General features: G+C 38.2%; 1 protein-coding gene across 2 annotated transcripts in view; it reads left to right on the forward strand.

The window, feature by feature from the left end:
• Positions 1-390: 390 nt before the first annotated feature.
• Positions 391-20,573, forward strand: part of RNF17 (ring finger protein 17) — a 40,890-nt gene continuing 20,707 nt past the window's right edge. Inside the window, exons 1-19 of one of the 2 annotated variants that reach the window (XM_019286495.3) lie at positions 391-511; positions 870-956; positions 1,545-1,636; positions 2,309-2,367; positions 3,341-3,396; positions 4,662-4,761; positions 5,856-5,936; positions 7,329-7,426; positions 8,221-8,392; positions 9,735-9,811; positions 12,057-12,131; positions 13,317-13,408; positions 14,927-15,088; positions 15,666-15,858; positions 16,295-16,460; positions 17,794-17,984; positions 18,548-18,686; positions 19,146-19,299; positions 20,024-20,139. In XM_019286495.3, coding sequence (XP_019142040.3) covers positions 880-956; positions 1,545-1,636; positions 2,309-2,367; positions 3,341-3,396; positions 4,662-4,761; positions 5,856-5,936; positions 7,329-7,426; positions 8,221-8,392; positions 9,735-9,811; positions 12,057-12,131; positions 13,317-13,408; positions 14,927-15,088; positions 15,666-15,858; positions 16,295-16,460; positions 17,794-17,984; positions 18,548-18,686; positions 19,146-19,299; positions 20,024-20,139 — 2,100 coding nt within the window. In that variant the 5' untranslated portion in view covers positions 391-511; positions 870-879. The remainder of the gene's footprint in view (positions 512-869; positions 957-1,544; positions 1,637-2,308; positions 2,368-3,340; positions 3,397-4,661; positions 4,762-5,855; positions 5,937-7,328; positions 7,427-8,220; positions 8,393-9,734; positions 9,812-12,056; positions 12,132-13,316; positions 13,409-14,926; positions 15,089-15,665; positions 15,859-16,294; positions 16,461-17,793; positions 17,985-18,547; positions 18,687-19,145; positions 19,300-20,023; positions 20,140-20,573) is intronic. The other variant, XM_019286496.3, reaches the window with a different exon arrangement.

A 20,573-nucleotide genomic window follows, 5' to 3' on the forward strand; every position in this document is an offset into this window, starting at 1 on the left:
GAATTAATCCCTTGCTTTACTTTGCTTACATGCGTGGCTTTTGCTTTCTCTATTAAACCGTCTTCACCTCAATCCATGGTTTTTCTACCTTTTACTCTCCCGATTTTCTCCCCGATCCCACTGGTGGGGTAGCGAGTGAGGGTCTGCGTGGGGCTTGACAGCTGGCTGGTGTTGCACTACAGGACCCAAAAAACACACTCCCCCCACCGCACGGCCCCTCCTCTCACGGCCCACGGCGGAGGAACCCGGCCGGGCGCGGCCGCCCCGCCCCTCGCTCCTGGCCGCCATTGGCTGCGGCCGCCTCCGCAGGCGCCCGGAGCCGGCGGCCATTTTGGCGCGCGAGGGGCTCCGTGAGGCGGCGCGAGGAGCGGGCGCGGTGCGCGAGCGGCAGGCGCGCCTCGGGCCCGCGGCAGCCGCGCGTCCCTGCGCCCGCCCGCAGCGCAGCGGGGAAAGGGCACCTCTCGGACAGTCGCCAAAAAAAACCAAAACGCAGCCCACGGAAGGTGGTGAGGTCGGTAGCAGTCCTCAAGGAATGGAGTCGGGGTCGGGATATGTGGGGGATTGCAGACAGGGCGTGATCCTACAGTATGGAGATACCACCGTACTGGGGATACGTGATCAGGAAGGAGGCTTGAGGAGCAGTAGTGGCAGGTGGGTCGGGGGGGAGCAGCTGAGCAGTGCAGAGCACGCTGCTGGTCTCTTGCATTTAGGAGATTTGCTTTTCAGGGAAGAAATAGGTGCATCCTTTATATGATATTTGTGTCTGCCGCTTTCATTTTGCTGTTCGCAAAGTGGTGTGAACCTGTAGTATTGGCTCAAGGGATGAACTGGACTGTGTTGTAAAGAATTTGTCTATTTTTTTTTTTAAGGTCAGGCACCATGAGTGGGAAGGAAGAGTTCTCCTTGTTGGCTGGTAGTAATAAAGAGCTTCCCAGAAGTAGAATGAAACACGTCAGGTGTGTGGATTTTGATGTTAATATTTTTAAGCTCTGGTAGTGCAATTGCCAGGAAATAGAAGTGAGAAAATGTAGAAAGTAATGTTTGTATTCTGCAGGGTTGCAAGTGACTCTGTTTTTATGTGTTACATATGTGAGTAAAACACGCAGGTTCTGAAAAGTTTCAGTATTTAGAGTAGGATCTTGGAAAGAGAAATTTTAAATGCAATTTGGTATGCTGTCAGATACTGTATCATATTGGTCTGTATGTATTTTTTACGAGCTGGCACTGTCAATTTATACAATATATTTTAGATAACATGAATGTGATTAAAACTAATTACATAACGATTTAGTTAGCTGAAATACGGCATACCTAACAGTTGTAGCATCACTTTTATGTATGATGAATTCAGTGTCACAGAGCTAAACTACTTTTCCAGTTAAGAGAAGGTAACAAATTTTTTGTGGTGTGTTTTGTTAATTGCAGCTTCTTCATAATGTCATTTGGTAAAAGTGGATGAGCTTCATTCTAAGAGAGCTGGAAATAAGAATCAGTTTCCTACTAATATTCCTTATGATTCTAAAACTTTGCTTTTACTTCTGAAGGCAATCTCCTAAGGTACTAGAAGAGCATTTTACAGAACCACATCAGAGAAATGGTGATTTGTGTTGTATGTCAAAAGCTCTTAGTGCAGAAGGTAAGGCTTTGGGATCTTTTTACCAGCAGTTTTATTGTGTGCACTAGCCACTGTTAATTTTTATTTTATATTGTCTGTTAAGGACAGTAGATGGACTCCTAGATTTGATTAATACATTGTTTATTTACTACTTACCCAGTAGTTAGCAAGAATAATCAGTACCTTTTGATTCCTTTCCTGCTCTTTTTCTTGACAAAGTGATTGACAAGTTTGTTCTAAAAGAAACCTTATTTTTCTGTGTTTTTCTGCATGAGTAACTTTTTCTAGGAGTTGAAAAATTGTATGGGATGCACAGTATTTATGGGTGTTTATGAAGCAATTTTCTCCTGTACTTAACTATGCTTTTTGAATGTGTGTGGGATTTTGCCTTTTTGCCTTTTGTATGTTTATCCTGTACTGAATATAGCAGCAGCATAGTATAGCTAATGATAACAGATAATGCCCTAATCAGCACACACAAGTCAGTCTTTGTAATTCTCAGCTAAGTCTTCTGTTTATCTGGACTTCTGTTCCTAGCTCTTAAATTCTCTCATTAAAAAAAGTCAGGGTTCTAATTCCTGTTGATTCAATGAATACTGTTTAGAAGACTACACTGGTGATCGTGTATTCCTATTGTCTCATGGATTAGGATGGCCCTACAGGAGTGGTTTTTTTCTTTGCTTGCTTTTACAGTGTTGCATGGTGATGGGAAAGATGAAGACACTGATTTGTTTTGTTTCTCTTCTCCAGAAGTAAGTTGATCTAAAGCTTTCAGTTCAATAGTCACTGTGGTGGTTGAAGTAGCAATATTATAGGATCTTGTGCATTTTCAGTGAGAGTGATTAAAGCAGGCTCAGGTCCCCTCTGAGCTCCAGGCCTACGCTTTATGACCACGTACATCCCCAGCAAGTGCTTGCTAGCATTTCTCATTACACAGTGTTGCTGTGTAGTGCATGTCAGATCTCCAAAGCCTCGGTTAGGAAGGTGTATTTTCACAATTCTCATTAGTGCCCCATGTTGCCAGATCTGTTCCACCCTCTTGTGTGCACACAGTGTGCAAGAAAGCATCTCATAAATACGTACATTTTCTGTCAGCTCCCACATGAAGACTAAAAGATACCAAAAAAACCAACTTCACTTTGCCCAGTAGTGCATAAGTTACGAGTTTTTTTGTTTCTGCATTTAAAAAAAATGCCTTCCATGTGACTTTTCTGTGCTTTCTGGCATGTGACACATTAATGCCATTGTTTCACAGAAACTAGTATTTTGGACAAGCATGAAATGCCTTTTTCTCTGTTACAAAATTCAGATTCAGCCTTTGTCACAAAACACAAATGAGTCAGATCTTTGGCATTTAAGCCCTGCAGTTAAGCTGTGTTGAAAAGGTACACTGTAGAATCCAGTTCAGCAATCCAGTATGTTACAAGTTTTGCATAATAATGTGGAAAATACTAAGTGCAAACAGGAAATCAGGATTCCTTTTACTTGGAATGTGTTTTATTTATCACCAAGGTGCACTTATGGCTATAGATACTCTACTTGGAAGCTCTTTCCTTGGACCTCCTCTTGTACAATTTGACAGCACTTACTTTGAAGCTTGGTCTCGTTGAAATGATGGGCAGGGGTGGGTGCTGAAGGTGAAAACAGGTTTATAGAACACCTTTTCCTGGGACTTGGTTGTAACCCTGTGTTTGAACTTGCTTTCCTTTTCACTTCTGAATTTAGACCAGGACAGACTTTAAGCTTGGGCTGTGTGGCAGCAGCTCAGAAAGACAAGCAAGGTAAACCTTTATTAAATCTTTTCATGTCTTTAAATGCCAGCCTGGGGGAAGACTTGACCAAGTAAGTGATTCCAGACATTTTCCTTGGGCTGTTGTTTTTTTAGTGTGTTCTTTAACCTTTACTAACATGTTGTTGGTATGCGTGTCTGGTACTGTGGGAACACATTGAGTACAAATACTGTTTCATTGAGAGGCAGCAAAAAACAAATTGGTTTGGCTTGAAAATGTATGAAACTGAAAGTTTTAAGCACTGTAGTAGATGGCTGATAAGGGCTCAGAGGGAGAGAGATCTGCTGAAATGCCAGGCTGTAGTAAGGAGGACTGTGCCTCCTTCCCACCACCACCTGCTGATCCCACTGCACCTTCTGTTTCGATAACCAGTCACAACTATCTAAAGATTAGATGCCAGGAGTATTGTGGTACTGTCAAATCTAAATTATGTTCACTTGTTTATTTGCCTAGGCAGTGTGAACCTGCAGGAAGTGTTCGACTGGGTGTCTTTCCCCCTGCAGTGTTACTGCTGTGGAGATTAATGTCCATGCAAATAAGGATAGTCACAGATAATTCTTTCAGATCTGTTTTATAAGGAACCTGTTCAGAAAGGAAGATGTAGGAAATTTATCTTACAAGTTTGGTGCATGTAATGTGCACTGCTAACCTTGCCCAAAGTGAAATAGAAACTCAAGATTTCATGTATGCCTGTCAGTCTCTGCAGCAGTGTTCTCCAGATCCTCTCCTGGTTGGTCAGATGCAACAAACTGAGCCAAGGAAGAACAACATAAGGCTTCTTTCCTGGAATAAGTCTGGTTTTTGCAGAGTGGTTTTGTGAGAGTCTTGTCAGCTGTTGCAGAAGAGCAGCTGTGGGTGATCATACAATAGAATTTAAGAGCCTTCTTAACTAAATGGTTTTGGTATCATTTGTCATGTATTCTAAAGATTTTAACAGCAACAAATGAATCCTGGAATATTCATAGTTGCACATTTACTCTCACTGAGGATAAGGACCACTACCAGCTACTAAGGTTTTGTTCAGCCTTGCCAAAACTGTCAAATGAAAAATAGCTACTTTTAAGGGGATTATAGTAAAAGATTTTTTTTTTTTTAAATGGGGTTTCTGCTGTATGTGTGAATTCAACTACTACAAAAATAGGTGTGTATGTACTTAATGATAGATTTTGAAATATTTGTGTGTAAAGTATTTGTAGGAAGTTGGATACTTTATTTAAAATGCATTGGTCTTGTCTTTAAAATTTTTTTGTTTGCAGGCCCTTCAATCACAATACCAAAGGAAAAAATGTTCAGCACCCGTTTTCTTCCAACAATGGGCTGAGTGATGGATCAGCTCTAGCTCCATCAGCTGACATGGTGTGTTAACATGAAATTTGCTTAAATTCTCACTTGGGTTTGTATATGCATAGTTAATAGTACACTTTGTAAAACACTAAACCCTGCAGCCTTAATAGTTGTGCTGTTGTTCTGTCTCATCACAGAACTGATGTGCAGCTACAGTGTTCATAAAATAACTTGACAAAATGAGTGCAGCTTAGACCCCCCAATGAGGTCGTAGCTGAAGACTGTTAGTTCTGTTCAGCTGCTGTGAAACTATGTATTTTGAATTTAGCTTTTCTTAAAAGATACCCCTTCACAACATTTGAGTTGGGGACTTCTTTGTTTTTAAATTTGGGGCATCTGCAAGGCTCATGCTTACCTCCTTGAAGCAGTAATTCAGGGCAACAAGGTTGTTGGATAAATGGATCTCTCTTTAAACCTTCTATTAAGTTTGCTAACCTCGTCTTTCTGCATGAGGTTTGTGAAGTTTTAGACCAGGAGATTTAAGTTGTGGATATCTTAAAGTGACTGGAAAGGAACTATACATCCAATGCCAGTTGTGTTTTCTTCTGTGGAGATTGCCCTGTATACTGACCATGAAAAAATCAGAACTTGCAAATGTCTGATGTGATTTCTTAGGTAGTTTTGTTACAGTGCCCATTAAAGTTTGAAAGTGGTTTTCTTGTATCGGTGTAATTCTGGGAGCTAGCTACATTGGGGGGGCGGGGGTTCCCCAAGTGATATTCCTAAATATTTTACTTTTGTTCTAGGCTGCAGTGTTCCCATTCTTCAATCTTCCATGTTTTCTTTTCTCTGTATCAGTAACTTTATCTTGCTTTCTCATGTACTGTTTTGATACGGCTTTTGTATGTGTGAGTATGCAATTAAATTGTTTAAAAAACCAAATTTAGAATCTGTTTCAGAAATACTACAGTGTAAATGTTCTCCGTGAAATTCAGGTGAGCCAAGTATTTTGTGCCTGATGGCCACTATGGAGCTGCTCAGAGTCTTCACATGGCTCATCAGTCACTCACATCAAATGCCTCTGTCAAAATGGCAAATGATTATAGACCATCTTCTTTTGTAGTTGTGCAAGCAACTTTTATGTTTTTTGGCAAACCTTTCCTCAGGAGAACAGCACTGGGCAAGATATTGATGAAGCTTTGGGCATAGCTGTTAGTAATCTTGGCCACTTCCATGAGGCAAGCAAGGTGGGTGAAAATCAGTTAAATCATGAAATATTAAGTCCTCTCCTAGAACTGAAGGTTTTTATTATGAGTAGTCACACGTTAACACACTATTTAAGTGTGCTTTTCCTACCTTTGTTTTGATACCTGTTCTTCAGCTGGTCATGTTACTTCTGTGAATATAGAGCTTTAAAGTCTAGGTACAGCCTGAGAAGTAGTCTGCAAAGGAGTATGTGAGCTTTTGCATAACTTAAAGTTAATAGGTCAATGCATACGTTTAGCAGAACCATATGCAAGCCAGGTTTTAAGTACTATGTTTGTGTTGCCTTAGATGAGGGTAAAATTCAGTTCTAGCTGAAACAAGCAAACTTGTTTTTGCTGTAGCAAGTACTCTAACTTTTTAATTCTGATGTGCCTCTGCATTTAAAGGTAGAAAAGATGTTACGTGGGCAACAGAAATAAAAAATGCAACAGAATATGCAGAAAACTGTAAATCAAGTAATACATTTATATGCAAACCATATAACATTGGAAGAATCCTAAAATACTGGATAGGACTGTTAATAGGTTTTATTGAGGAACTTTTTATCAGTGATAATTATTTAAACTTTAACACTTCTTAAATGTGCTGTAGAAAAGCTTGCAATTCTGTCTTTGCCGTCTATTTGCCTTTTACTTGTAAGATACACAGTACAGAAGTATTTAATATTTCAGAAGCTTTGTTCTGTTGAGTATGGCATGAAGGGTCATTAAGGCCTGTTTTCCATTCCCTTTCTAACTTGTTCTGTTGCAGTGGCCAGTCTTTCTGTTAAGCAAAGTTGTGTTAAATTCCTAATTCCTAAACTAATAGCATCTTGTAAAAACCTCTCATTTCAGCAGCTATAACGTAATAACTCATGGGTACAATTGTGGTCTTAAAACAGCTTTTCAGCTAAGACTGAGAATTGCCAAAACAATATTGTCCTATTGAGATTTTTTCCATAGTCTTTTTATTAAATGTAGCTATAGTGACAAAACAGATGCTTAGCCAGAGGAAGAATTTTTTTGTATTTTCAGTTTATGCTCACAGTGAGTTTTAAAAAACGATGGAAATCTCAGCATGCTGGGTTATGTGTGTATGGTGCTGTGTTTGAATGTCAAATAAGGAAAGTGATAGAGTGGGCCTGAGATCTGTTTCTTGACTCATAGACCTAAAGGCTTCAGGTGAGGAGGGTTCAAACAGTGCCAGCTGACTTTAAGTTAGAGAAAATAAAGGGTTATAATGAGCTTATGTAAGTGGTTTAGTGTCCTTCTGTCTGCTAGAGGATCCATCACTATCTTACTGTTTGTTGCTTCTCTTGTGAATTTTAGAAGTAGTAGTATTGTGAGAATAATAATAATGAAATAATGCATGTTATTTCATACTGAACAAAATAGGTGCTGGACTGCTTGGAGTTGAAAATAAAGCATAAAAAAGAAAAAGTTACAGAAGCTGCAGATAGAACACTTGACGAACTTATTACTCTTCTGTCAAGGTAGTAATATAGTTTTGTAGTATGGCATGGGTGAGTTATTTTTATCAAGAACATCTTTCTAATTCAGGTGGAAGATTAAAATTTTGTTTAGAATTTTCTCATAGCATTGTTTTATAGTACCTGTCATTTTTGCCCTTTCATTGTGGCATCTTGGAGCTGATGTGCATGGTTGGAAAACACTAGCTTTGCTGCCTCTGCTCTTAAAAAATAAGAAAAACTAGTCATAATGTTAGTTTTCTGAAAAAGCTCAATTTTGAGGTTTTTTAATACTGTTACTAGTGGATGATAAATTTTAACAGCAGGAATAGCAGGGTTTTTTTAATTGACTTTCTGCACATTTTCAAGCTGGTAGAAGCCCAAGGACACTGCATTTCTTGATTTTCACAAACATATCTTCAGATTGGAGGGAGAGAGGTGTTAAAGCTCAGGTTTCCAGAAGAGCCTCTGAGAGGGCAGTCTTAAGATCTTATTTTAGTAGAATGAATTGTAGAATCCAACTGTTTATTTTTCAGTTGGATGTGTTTGGAAATATCAGGAGGTTTAAATGGAAGAGTGCTCCTAATATTTAATTAATAGATGTCTTTTCAGTGTGAACTCTTTTAACTTTTGTGGTTCCTCCTATTACAGAGTGCATTTCCCATGCTTCTACTTTGCACTGTTGGGGGAAGATGGTCCTTGTGTGTGAGATGTAGTCACTTTGTATTGTGTGGCTGGCAGCTGTGTGTTACAGTTCCAGTTTGAGTGTGTGTACCCGAGTGCATATTGAATTCTGAAAAGTAATGTTTTTAATACAGGAAAAGGAAATTGTTTGCAGAATTAAAGGAGAACATCAACAACTGCAGTACTACTATTGCAAAAGCTAAGGAAGTCATCGAAGAGAAGAAAAAGCACTTGATTGGTGCCATTAGGACAGCAAAGGAATTAAAATTTTCACGTTCTCTAAGAAACTCTTGTGATCTTGCTAAGGTAGTTGCATTCTTGCACTGTGAAATAATTTATTTTTAAGGAATAAGTTCAAATTTGGATTGAAAGTTCGTGATCCCAGTTTGCTGACTTCAGTAGTGGCATTTTTGGGGCATTGTATTCTTACCCTGCCTCTTCACAGACACAGAACTTGTATTTGGTCTTGGTCACAAGTTACAGTCTGGTGACTGATGTGAAGCATAAAAGGTGGTTCTTGCCTTGAAGAGCTCAGCATCTGAAACAGGAGATGGAGGGATGGAGGATAGGAAAACTGTGACACAGTAGTGATCAGTGAAAAGGTGGTGTTTGGATCAGTTCAGTTTCTCAAACCTTTTCCATTCCAGAGCTCTCCAGCCTTCTCACTGAACTACTCCAGAATTCATAGCCACACTCACTTGATCCTCCTGGGCCCAGGCCTTTACTTTTGTTCTTCCTCCCCATCATATCTGCTGTTTGTAGAAACCCATGCTATCTGCCGTGCTGTATCAGACCAGAGGTCCATCCTGTGAAGTCTGTCTCTGGCAACAGAGAGGGAAAGATGCTTGGAGGAAGCATCCAGGAAACTGGGTATTTAGTGAGTATAGGAAGTTGAAGGTTAAGGCTTTTAGTCTCAGTAGGATACATCAGGCTCGTTACACTGAATAAACATTTCCTGATTCTGTCATAAGCTTGTGTAACACCTTTAATGTCAGTGTAAAGCTTGTGGCAGTGTGCATGTGTGTGTACAAATGTGCATTGTAGGTGCATTATATGTACATAGGCATAGGTAGTGTCAGTGAGTTCCACCTTTTACCATTTAAAATGAGGTTTATATAAAGTACTGTGCTCTGTTCTTTCAAAATGTGCTACCCAGTTATTTCATTTGGGGCCTTTGTAGTCCTTGTGTTGAGAAAAAGAATAAAGAATTGGTCTCTTCTTTCTTTGAAGAAAGGTGCTTTGCAGAATCATCCACCCTGCATCCTTCTGTTACTTTCCATATGAAGAAACTGGGTCTTCTGACCCGCAAGAGTTGAATCCTCCCCTTTTTTCTGCTGTGTACTTCCATCTTACCAGTGTGATTTTTTGGGAACTGGCAGCCACCACTCTCCTCACATAGGCCTGCCTCTTAGAGGCACTTTCTCATTCGATCTTGAAACAAAAGGAATATCTTGACTTCTGTTTATATGCTTAGATTACAGAATCCCAACCATTAGGTCTTAGCAGGGGAAGAAGACATATATGAGAATTAGCTGTTGGCTGAACTCTTTGGGTTTTTACCATAAAACGTGTCATGCTATAGATAATGGGTGTCTGTATAATCTACCTTGTGTATAATGGAAGCTAAGATTGTACTTCTTGATTTCAGATTCTTTATGACTTGAAGTTGCCAGTTGAGGCTGAGCTCTCAAGAGTGAAGAATTTAAAGGAAAAAATACTTTCAAGGTAAATTACTGGAGCGGGAGATATACAGGGAGGTAAAAGGAGGCACTGGTTATCTTAATTACAAAAACTGTTCATGTAACAGTTAAACAGAAGAAATTGAGCTTCTTCACTTTCAGTTGACTGAAAAACTACTACTTCAGACATAAGTATAAACTCACTAAAAATAGGCAATAGCCTTCATGTGAGGCATCAGGAAGAAAGCACATACAATTTGCTGCTATGTAGACAAATACACATGCATTTAAAAAATTCTTGACAGACTTCTGCCACTTCTAAACTTCTCCTTCCCTTATAAGTAGAAATAAATTGGGAGAATAAGGGCTTAATTATTTTCTTAGTGAATCAATTTCTGACCTTCAGGAAACATTAAATGCTTTTTGGAGTGCTGATGTCTGAAAAAAGTTGTGGAAAATGACTGTGGAAGTGACTGATGATTTCTGTAGCAGAAATGAGTAAAAAAGGGGGTTGTAGCTGAAATACAGCTGACCCTATGCAACTTAGTCATAAGGCTGGTCAAGAGTGCTGCAGTTCCTGGTGTATAAAGGCCACACTCAAAAATGATGAAGGGATGGAACAAAGATGGTGCTACTTTGGAACATATTGGGGATCCCGTTATATTTCAGGATGTGGAACCACTCTGGGAATAGAGTTGGGGTGTGTCATCAGATTCTGACTGTCATGGAGAAATGAAGCTTAGCAAGTTGATTTGCATGCAAAGTGTGAACAGTTTTTATAGGATCATAGAATCATTCAGGTTGGAAAAGACCATTAGGATCACTGAGTCCAGCCATCAGCTGAACTCTACTAAGTCCACCTACTGTGTATTTAAGTGTAATGTCTGCATGTCTTTTAAATCACAGTCATAGAATGGTTTGGTTTGAAAGGGACCTTTATATGTTGTGTAGTCCAAGTGTCCTCCAGCGAGAAAATGCATTCTCAACTAGATCAGGTTGCTCAGAGCCCCATCCAATCTGACCTTAAACCTTTCCAGGGGTGGGGCATTTACCACCTCTTCAGGCCACCTGTTTTGCTGTTTCACCACTCTTGCTGTAAAAAATTCCTTTTATCTAGTCTGAATCTACATTCTCTTAGGACAAGGGGTAATGATTTTAAATTATTGCAGGAGGCTGTACCAGAAAACTTGTGCCTGGCTTTCTGGAAGGTACTGTAAGGTCGCCCTGGTGCCTTGCCTTCTCCAGGTGGATCAAGCTGTAGCTCTCTTAGCCATATGCATCCAGGGATGGTGACTCAGCCAGTCCCTGGGAGGGTTTTTCCAATGCTAGACAAAAATTAGGATCTCTCCTGTAATATTAATTGAGTTATTGAGTTAGAATATGGATAAAGCAATCTATAAAATCCTCTTTTAGAAAACTTAGGCCCTACCTACCAAGTCATTATTTGAAGATACTGTCAGTGATGAATGACAGTTTCAGAGAAGCCTGTTGAAACTCTCCCCCATCTTAAAGCTGAAACATAACAAAAGCCAATTTTTTTGTAATGGAAAATTTTTTAAGAACTTCAGCTGAACGGGGGACAAAGGAGACTTGATGAAGGATAGATACAAAAGTGTTACATGCCTCGTGCCACACCAAAAGTGAAAAAAATCACAACTAGGAGGTGCACAGAAGTTAAGGCATGTGCTGTAGACATAAATGTTGTAGAAGAAAGAGTGGATGCGTTCCTGAAGTGGCAGTGGGAAAGAAGCACAGACAACTGTTCAATACTGTTTACATTTCAGTTTTCATTAATTAAAACTGGATAGAAAAGCTAAAGGCATTTATTTTAGCTATATTCACAGTTCCATTAGCCTAATGTAAAAATGCTTAACAGTTTCTGCTGGTTTTCATTGGTAAAGAAAATAGTTAATAGTGATCAATAAACAGAAGTATATATTTTGGGCTTGAGTTATACTTTTGTTCTTTACAAAGAAAAGAAAATTCTCGTTCTCTGTGCAGAATAATACATTCAACTAAATTGAGTATGGATGTGAAAAATGAGTAAGTGAATGTTACAGTACTCTGTGCATGAGGGAGAAAGCAAGAGACAAGAGTCTTTAAGTATGAACATGAAGATAAATGAGCAGCCAAATCTGTTTTTTATAGGAAGAAATAAACTGGAGTAGATAATTAATCTCTTACTCTGCGCCTCCATGAATATTGTGCTGAAAAACACCATAGATCTCAAACTGTCAAAGTGATTTAGGTATTCATGTCACCTTCTGTAATACTTGTTCTCTTCTCTTGAGATTGTTCCTGAACACTTTCGAGATTACATCTTCATTAGAAAATTTGGGCAAGATTAAATGGGGCATGACAGGGAAGTAAGTATTTTTCTATGAAAGAGAATAGGTACAGTAATTTCCCTGTTCTAGTGGTTAAGTATTTATTGGCGATCAAATTAAAAAAACTCTAGTTGCTTATGGAATTCTAAGAGTATATTGAAGCAAGGCAGATCTTTATATGCTGGTATTTCAGTCAGCATTCCAGTTAGACCAGTTTGTGTTTCCGTTCTGATGTTTTGGTTTTACTTGGGTTTTGTCCAAGTATATTTTGCTGAATCGCATAAGTTATCCAGATTTTATTTATGCTGTGTACTTTTCAACTTCAGTTGGCATTTAATGATTCAATCAAGGAACTTGTTAGGCTGGAAAAGATGACTGAGTCCAGTCATAAACTTAACACTGCCAAGGCAACGACTAAACCATGTCCCTGAGTGCTGTCTCTACTATGTAGTACATGTAATAGAGATGTTAGTCATTTCAGCACATGAAAATGCATGTAAGTGTAAATTAATCTCTAAAATGAACAGCAGATACTGCAATTGTAGTATTTCCAGTTCACAGTCTAAATACTGATTGTGTCAAATGCCAAAAGAAATTTAAGATTAACAGAAAAAACCCTTTTAAAATTACAATTGCTTTTATTTTATTAGTCACTTTTTTACTTTTTTTTTTTTTTTTTTTTTTTTTTTTTTTTTTTTTTTTTTTTTTTTTGCTGTGGTCTTCAACTAATACTTGAGAAAATGGAATGGAGTTGCTATTAGGCTGTTGTGGTTAGTACTGATTATGCTAAAAAAGGCTTATTGCGTACTGTAATATTTGAAAATCCTACATACAAGAGTGCATAGTGTCTGTTAGTACAAAAGCATCTGATATGCCTTTTGTTTTTCACATGAGCTATCTTACCATGTTATGGACATTTTTTTCAAATTGTTTGTACTTGTGGTCTCTGATCATCTAGGTGGGGGCTAGCTCTTGCATGGAACTGTGCCCAGGCATATGTGCTGTGTCTGTGACAATTCTTTGTAGGATTCAGGAGTCATGTTACTGTTTTATGTTGTCTTGGTATTAAAAAACTTGATTCATTTTATTTCTAGCAGCTCTTATGAGGTGTTCTTTTAACATAGTGATACATTCTTAATAAAACATGAGCTTTGACTCGTGCTTTTCTGGAAACAGACTGAATTATATTAATTTGTCTCCAAATAAAATTTTTCCCAAATATAGTGAAGATAATGGACAAGACACTCTCATCCTTGATGACCAGGAAGAAACACCTGATGTCATAATAGAAGAAATACTTGAAGATGACTTGGAAGGCAAGTTTCTTAATACCTCATACTTTCAGTGTTCCACTGTCAGGTGGGATCTTATTTTTGAGTCTTGTATTATGCTGTGTGTTCGGCTCATATGAATTCTTTAATGGTGTCTCTTTCAGTTCCTTTTGGATATTTTTTTGTTCTCTAGCTTACTCTCAGAGAGGGTCAAAAGCACTATCTGCTTTGATGACTTACTTTGACTCGTGGTTACTGCAGTCCCCCTCAGAGTTTGACATTGGCTCCTGGAGACTTCTTTCCTGTCAGTTAGCTCAGCTTCTCGAATCTTCTCCCAGGCCATTGTCCTGTGATATTTGGCAGTACCAGTTAGGTTCCTCAGCTTGTCAGATTCTCCCTGGATCGTACTAGTAAGAGTGTAGCTGACAGGTCCATAAAGGGATCCTTCCCCTCTGTTGGAAGTCTGAATCTGGAGTACCGTATCCAGTATTGGGCCCTGTGGTACTGAAAGTCACTGTCATGCAGGAGTCCAGCAGAGCCTGCTGAGTTGGTGTCCAGGGGGTGCTCAGGGTCTTAGAGGTGCTTTCCAGCCTTAATGATTCTATGATTTGGTATGTAAGATAAAGTAACTGACTCATCACTCATTGGGGGTGGTGGCCAGGGGTGATCCAGAAGAGGCTGTGTCCCTCTTATAGGTAAAATCTTTCAAGTCAGACTTTTTATTCAGATGCCATTTTATACGCTGGAAATGGCCAAGGGAAAGCTTGCCTCTGTTCTGGATGTGGTATTTCCTGGACTTGGAAGCACAGTGCTGCATACCTGCTCAGATTGTTTCAGATGCCAGATTGTGTTTTGTCTTTTGCCTGTGATGTGTTACAGTTTAGAGATGGCAGTGCTCAAGGATGTTGCAAATTTGCCTGTTTAGTGGGCCCTGGTCAGTCATGCAGGTGACACGGAATCTAGATGATGTTCACCCTTTGCAGGAGCTCTGTGGTGTAAAATACTCTTGTAAGAATTGGGTTGTGGGGCTTCTAAAACCCTCCGGCCTATTAACAACCTTTGTTGAGTAGCTTCAGAAAGAGAAACCTGTTTTTTGTATCCCTAATGGAGGGAAGTACCTGCAGCACAAAGGATTTGGATGCTTAGTCACAAGTCCTGTCTTACATAGGGTCATCTCTTGGCTAGTGCCTCAATCTTCATGCACTAACACTGAATAACTGTAGGAAAGTGCTTAGCTTACCTGTTCTTCAAGATAGGAGCCTTAATCTCTAATTTGCTTTCTAGAAGCTTTTTATGTCTTTGTTAGAGGGAATAAAAACTCTGAATTACCCACTTAAATTCAAGCCTTTTCGTTTGGAGGGTAGCATAAGGGAGGTAGTTCAAAAGAGCAATTTCATCAGGAAGCAAACATGGTAATAGTTTGAAACAAGTATGAACAGACTTGTGAGATTAAAATCTATTTGAGGTAATGTTATCATGATTAATGCAACATAAACTCAATCTGATAATATTTGTTGGAGTCACTTGGAGGGTGTTTGAGAATTTGTGTTATGTCTTACTCAGGTTTGACAGAATTGGTGTTTGTAAGCCATGTTATAAATCCATGCCATTTCTATATTCGGAGATACTCACAGAAGGAAGAAGCATTTGCTTTGCAGAAGAAATTGGAAAACTTCTGTTGTAATAAGAGTTCCTGTCTCTTGCCTTCAGACGTTTTGGAACTAGGTAAATGGTTAATTTCCAAAGGTCTACGCAGCTTAAAATACTAGCTTGCAATATATATTCCTTAGTATCATATTCTTTTTTTTTTCTCTCCTCCCCCCACTCCTTTACATAGTAAAGCAATCATTATAATATTCTCTGACTGAATAGAAACCATTCTAGAAATCAAAATGAAAGATAGTAATACATTCCTAAATCATTACAATTATTTCCTAACCCACATGTTGATAATCTTACCCATAATCAGTTTAGAAAACTGATGGAAAGTATGTAAACTTTATACATCAGTGGGGTTTTTTTGCCACTTGACTCAGAAGTATAGAAAAATTTGCCAGAAATGACTTCTTGATACAAGCCAAACAGCTGCTAGCCTTAATTAAAGACACTGTGTAAAGGAATGTGGGGGGAACATCTGGTGGCTACAGTGACAAGGTTTTTACTGTCTTTGTGTCTTTGTTGTAGCAGTAGCACTGTTACCCTGTGTGGAGGATGGGAACATAATGCAGAACTGTAATAGTAGTTTCAGTGTGAAATACTTCAAAATACTGAATTTAGTCCTTTTGTATTTGCTTCCATATAGGTGCTAGAACTTTCATTAAGAGTAAGGAAAGTGGAATGTGGTGCCGTGGAACTATCACTGAACTAATTCCTGTAGAAAGTAAAAATCAGAGGAAGAAGCCTTGTGGTCCAATAAGATACAAAGTGTGTGATGTTGCATTGCTGAAAGTGTTTCTGATTGATTTTGGAAGCTCTGTAGTTCTGATTTTCTCAGGGTATGTTTACGGAGAGAGGATTTTTTGTCTGCATTTGTTGTGTGTTGTTATTCAAGTTCTCTACTGAGAAACAAGTCCTTCCTTGCCTTCACACAGGCAGATAACCAGATACAAAATGACTCTGGTTTTCTTTTTGTGCATATTCCCCACGGAAAAAGTGGCATTATATTTAAGTTCACAAGTGTACAAGTCTGCATACATTAAAATATTTAACTGAGACTTGCATTGTAAAAGAGAGCATGTGAGTACTAAATGCTTAAAAAAAATGCATTTCAGTGAGACTTTAAAATTCTGTTTTATTGATGTGACATTATGCCAATTACTGCAATAATGACTTAAAATAAAAGTCTGGGGTTTGGTTTGGGGGGGTTTAGGCATTGGGTTTGGGTTTTTTTGATTTTTAAGCTCATGCTGGATTTATTCCTACTGACATTAGATGTGATCCCACTGAAAGGCCTGATCCTGCTACTCTGCTGACTATTGAAACACATGACATTTGTCTGTTTGTGAGGAAGCCTGACCAGCACATTGATGCTGAGCTTGCAGCCATTCCCCCTTTAGCAGTACAGTGCTCACTGAAGGATGTTGTTCCCAAAAATGAAGTAAGTACAAACTGCTTGAAGTATTTCAGGAACTTCTTTCTTCATAAGATTTATATTAAAGAACTTAAATATGTCATTTAAAATTATCTTATTCCAGTATAAACAGAAGGAAACTCAAGAGTACAGGGGGTATTTTTTTTTTAAAGTTAAATTCTTTTGTAAAAAGATCTGTTGCATTGCTTTCATTGGAAAGAAAACAAGAGCTTATAGCAGTCTGTCTAAAAAAGCATGTGGGATTACAGACGCATATTTCAGGCTTACATCTCACTGCTCATACTTCAGGCATGCTCTTTTGTGAAGTTCAAAAACAGATCACAAAACTGATCCTCTTATTTCATGTCTGTCTGATAACTATGCAAGTAGTAACTTTCAGAAATCATCCTAACAAAGAATAAAGGGCTTCAAAATTATTAAGCGCATCTCTTCATGGATTGTACTTGTTACTTAAAAATTTTTGCTACCTATTGAAAAATGTTATTTATTCTCTTTCAGTATAACAACAAATAAAGTACTGTCAGCCTTTATTCCATTACAAAAGTAAGGATATATATTGCAGTATTATTTTCTTCAGTATTCACTTTTCATTTGGGCTTGCTTTGTTCTTGATGCATATCACATGGGAATGAACTAAGTCCAATACAGCTGTGCATTTCTGACAGTATTAACTGTTGGTCAGTTTTTAGAGGTTTTTATCAGTGTGATGTTGACTGAAATAACTTTAGGAGATTTCTGGAACAGTTTTCACAAGTGTAGATAAAATGCCTTCCTTATTTGTGCTTTCATTTTTTTCTGTGTCTAAAAGGCACGTATTTGCAGTATCAAATGAGAAATGCATTAATTTGATCCCAGAGAAATAAATCCAGACAGGCTTTTTCAGGGTAGATAAAATGTCATACAGCAGGATGCCATGGAGAGCAGGAATGTGGAAATTGATCAAATTATGTTGTGCATTTGTGTAAAGACACAAGAAGACAAGCTTCCATTTCTGCTCTCTCAATTCATGTGAAAGTCATGAAATGAAACAGGTAAGACAATTCTGGTTTATGTTCTGGTTCTCCTCAGAACAGTCTGAGGAGATCTTCAGGTGAAAAATGGTGGAAACTGCAATCCTTCGATCTGACTTGGTTTTGTACAGTTAAATACACGTAGTAGTCCATAACAGAAATTGTATTCAGTGCTGTCCTGGCTACGGACTAGACAAGTCTGACCATGTTTAGTATTTAATCTGTTCAGATGCATCTGTGCTTTCTTCCTTTCTTCTATTTAATTACCATTTGTATTTTTTGTTGTAATGTTCTCTGACATCCTCAGTAACTCTTTCTTTCTAATACAGGATGAAGGTTGGGGGGAGGAAGCAAAGACAAAATTTTTAGAAATGGTAAATAATAAAGTTGTTTCAATGATGGTGTTTAGAGAAGAGGATGGTGTTCTCATTGTGGATTTGAGAAAACCTCCATTTAATGAAATAAGTGGTAACATACCACTGTCTGTCAAGGATGCATTAGTTTTCTTAGATTTGGCAAGGTACGTGTCTTCCTTTAGTTCATGCTCCTGTATGCCGTAACTGATAACAGAATAATGCTTACCAACTGAATTTTATCAAGCAGGTTGCTTTTGCTGTGTTCTATATATTAATGTATGATGTATTAATCTTCAGCAGTATCTGTTGATTTCCTTTTTTCACCTTCACCAATAAGCACCATGCCATACTCATTTGCACTAGTCAGGCTTCATTTAGGTAGGGAGCTTTATTTTAGAAAACGGCAAAATTTATATTTCTGTACAAATATTAAATAACAGGGGGCTAAAGGAGAAGCCCTTGGTGTCTATCACAGAATACCACACAGAAATGAGCCTGGTATCTGTTTGATTTTGGCGGTAGGTGGTGGGAGAAGCACTACAGATAATTGGCTGCACCAGCTGCAAGAAGGAAAGTTTAAGCTGTACATGTAAACATGAATCAAGTTCTTTTTGTAAGATCATTTTGTGGGGTTTTTTTATGGGAAATTTGACATTTGAATATAAAAGGGTTCCTTTTCAGTTAATGTTGACTGACTTTATTCAAAATTGTATTTTGTTCACCTTAGGTTTAAATTACAGTTTCCCAATCAGTTAGAAAACTGCACCGTCTCACACTACAGTCCGCCGAATATTCCACAAGAAGGAGAAGAGGTCTTTGTTGTTGTTTGTCACATTAATAGTCCAAGTGATTTCTATCTCTGCTTGGTAAGTTTAGAAATAAAGTCTGTTTTGGTAAAACTATGAATAAACATTTTAATGTTGAGCTGTTTGTAGTCCACACTAAATAAGCTACAACTTCTGTTAAGTTCTGTCACTTGTTACCAGTGGTAGGATTCCTAGAATTAATAGCTGAGATTAACTCCAGCAGTCATCCCAGTTAAATTCTGGGAGTTCTTAAAATCACAGAAAGTTTTGTCAGTTATGTTACATGATTAATTCCTTTGTGGGTGTGCAGTATTTTACTGTTTAGAATGGTGATTTAACAGGGCAATATTCAATAATTGTTAGGCTCTTTAATTCACTTTATGTATTCGTGACCACTTTAATTTTGGAGGGAAGACTGGAAAGTACACTACTAGGAAACAATTATCCCTTTAGAGAGGAAAAAATGACATTAAAAAAGAACATCTGCTGTGTTTATGTGGTTTGTTTCTTTTACTTCAGAGAGAGAGTGTGGAATCTTTAGCTCTTCCAGAGAAAATTCAGGAGATGTATAAACATGAGAATGGTAAAAACTTGGAAATTTTCTGCCCTGTTGAAGGCCAAGCCTGCATTGCAAAACAGGAGGATGGGAATTGGTACAGAGCACAGATTATAGGTGAAGTATTGATTATTTTGCTCTAATGCTAGGTTGCAGAATCAGATGTGCTGGTAGGTCAGAGTCACATGTTGGATATGAGCAGTAACATACAACCAGTATTTTTACTAGGAAGTCTGATGCTACCAGGTAGCTTCATAAAGTCAGTAGTACTAATTCATATTCCTCTGCTATTAATAGACTGGTTTATACACCTGTCCTTTTTTAAACAGAGATGCAATGTAGTCCATTTTCCAGAGGTTATTGAAATTCTATTACATAACTATTTAAAGTAGTACTTCTCTTACTATTACGGTTTGAACTGCAGCTTTGGCTCTTCCAGCCAAGCTGTGAGTGTATTTGGTGTTGGTTAATAATTCTCCATAGTAATTCCAAAGGGACTGGGGGGAGGGGGGTTGTGCTTGTGCTGAGTCTGTGTTGCCTATATTTGGGCAGTGTAGCATGGTTGTGTGCTTACACATTTAATTGGTGTGTATTCAGTGTGCCAGTGTCTCACTAAGTGCTCACGTGCTAGGGGGCCAAAATGCCAGTGCTGTCATTTCAGGAACCTGAAAGAGCTGCCTTCTAAAGAGCACACGTTTTGAATTGTGTTATAAAAATGCAGAAAACATTAATACTGGTTATCCTATGGCATGAATGTGGGTTTTGCTCTGAAATTCTGGTGCTTTAACCTGTATCAGATACTAATTTTTTGTTACAATAACTTGGGTTGTTTTCCTTGAAGGGCTGCCGAGTTGTCAAGAAGTTCTGGTAAAATACGTTGACTATGGCAATGTTGCTAACTTAACTAATAAAGACATACGCAGAGTAAAAGAGGAGTTTCTGAGCTTTCCAGAAAAGGTAAATGCCTGGATTAAACACTCAAAATTAACAGCATCTCAGTGAATGAGAGGGGAAAGAGAGGGTTGTTCACTTCCTGAAATACATAAAATAAAATATTAAGGAACTTCCTTTTTGCCCACCATTAGGATGTGTCTCACTTAATGTGTTTTGGGTCCATATTGAAAACTCCTTAATTTTTTTAATATCATTCAGGTGTAAATTAAATTTAATGTTGCCCTGCAGAGAAGGTATTTATACAATTTATATATACATGTGTATTTAATTCACTTAAATTAAATTTATTTCCATAATAAGCCAAATGAATTTTTGCGTTTTCCTTTTTAAATGATAATCTGATAATAGGGTGTGTTTTAATTATATTTTTGTATGGTTTTTATAATTTAAAGTTGTGTGTTTTCCTGGCTTGAGGAATGGTTGGAGTTTCCCCTTTT

This window comes from Corvus cornix, chromosome 1 (genome assembly GCF_000738735.6).
Source record: "Corvus cornix cornix isolate S_Up_H32 chromosome 1, ASM73873v5, whole genome shotgun sequence".
NCBI lineage: Eukaryota > Metazoa > Chordata > Aves > Passeriformes > Corvidae > Corvus > Corvus cornix.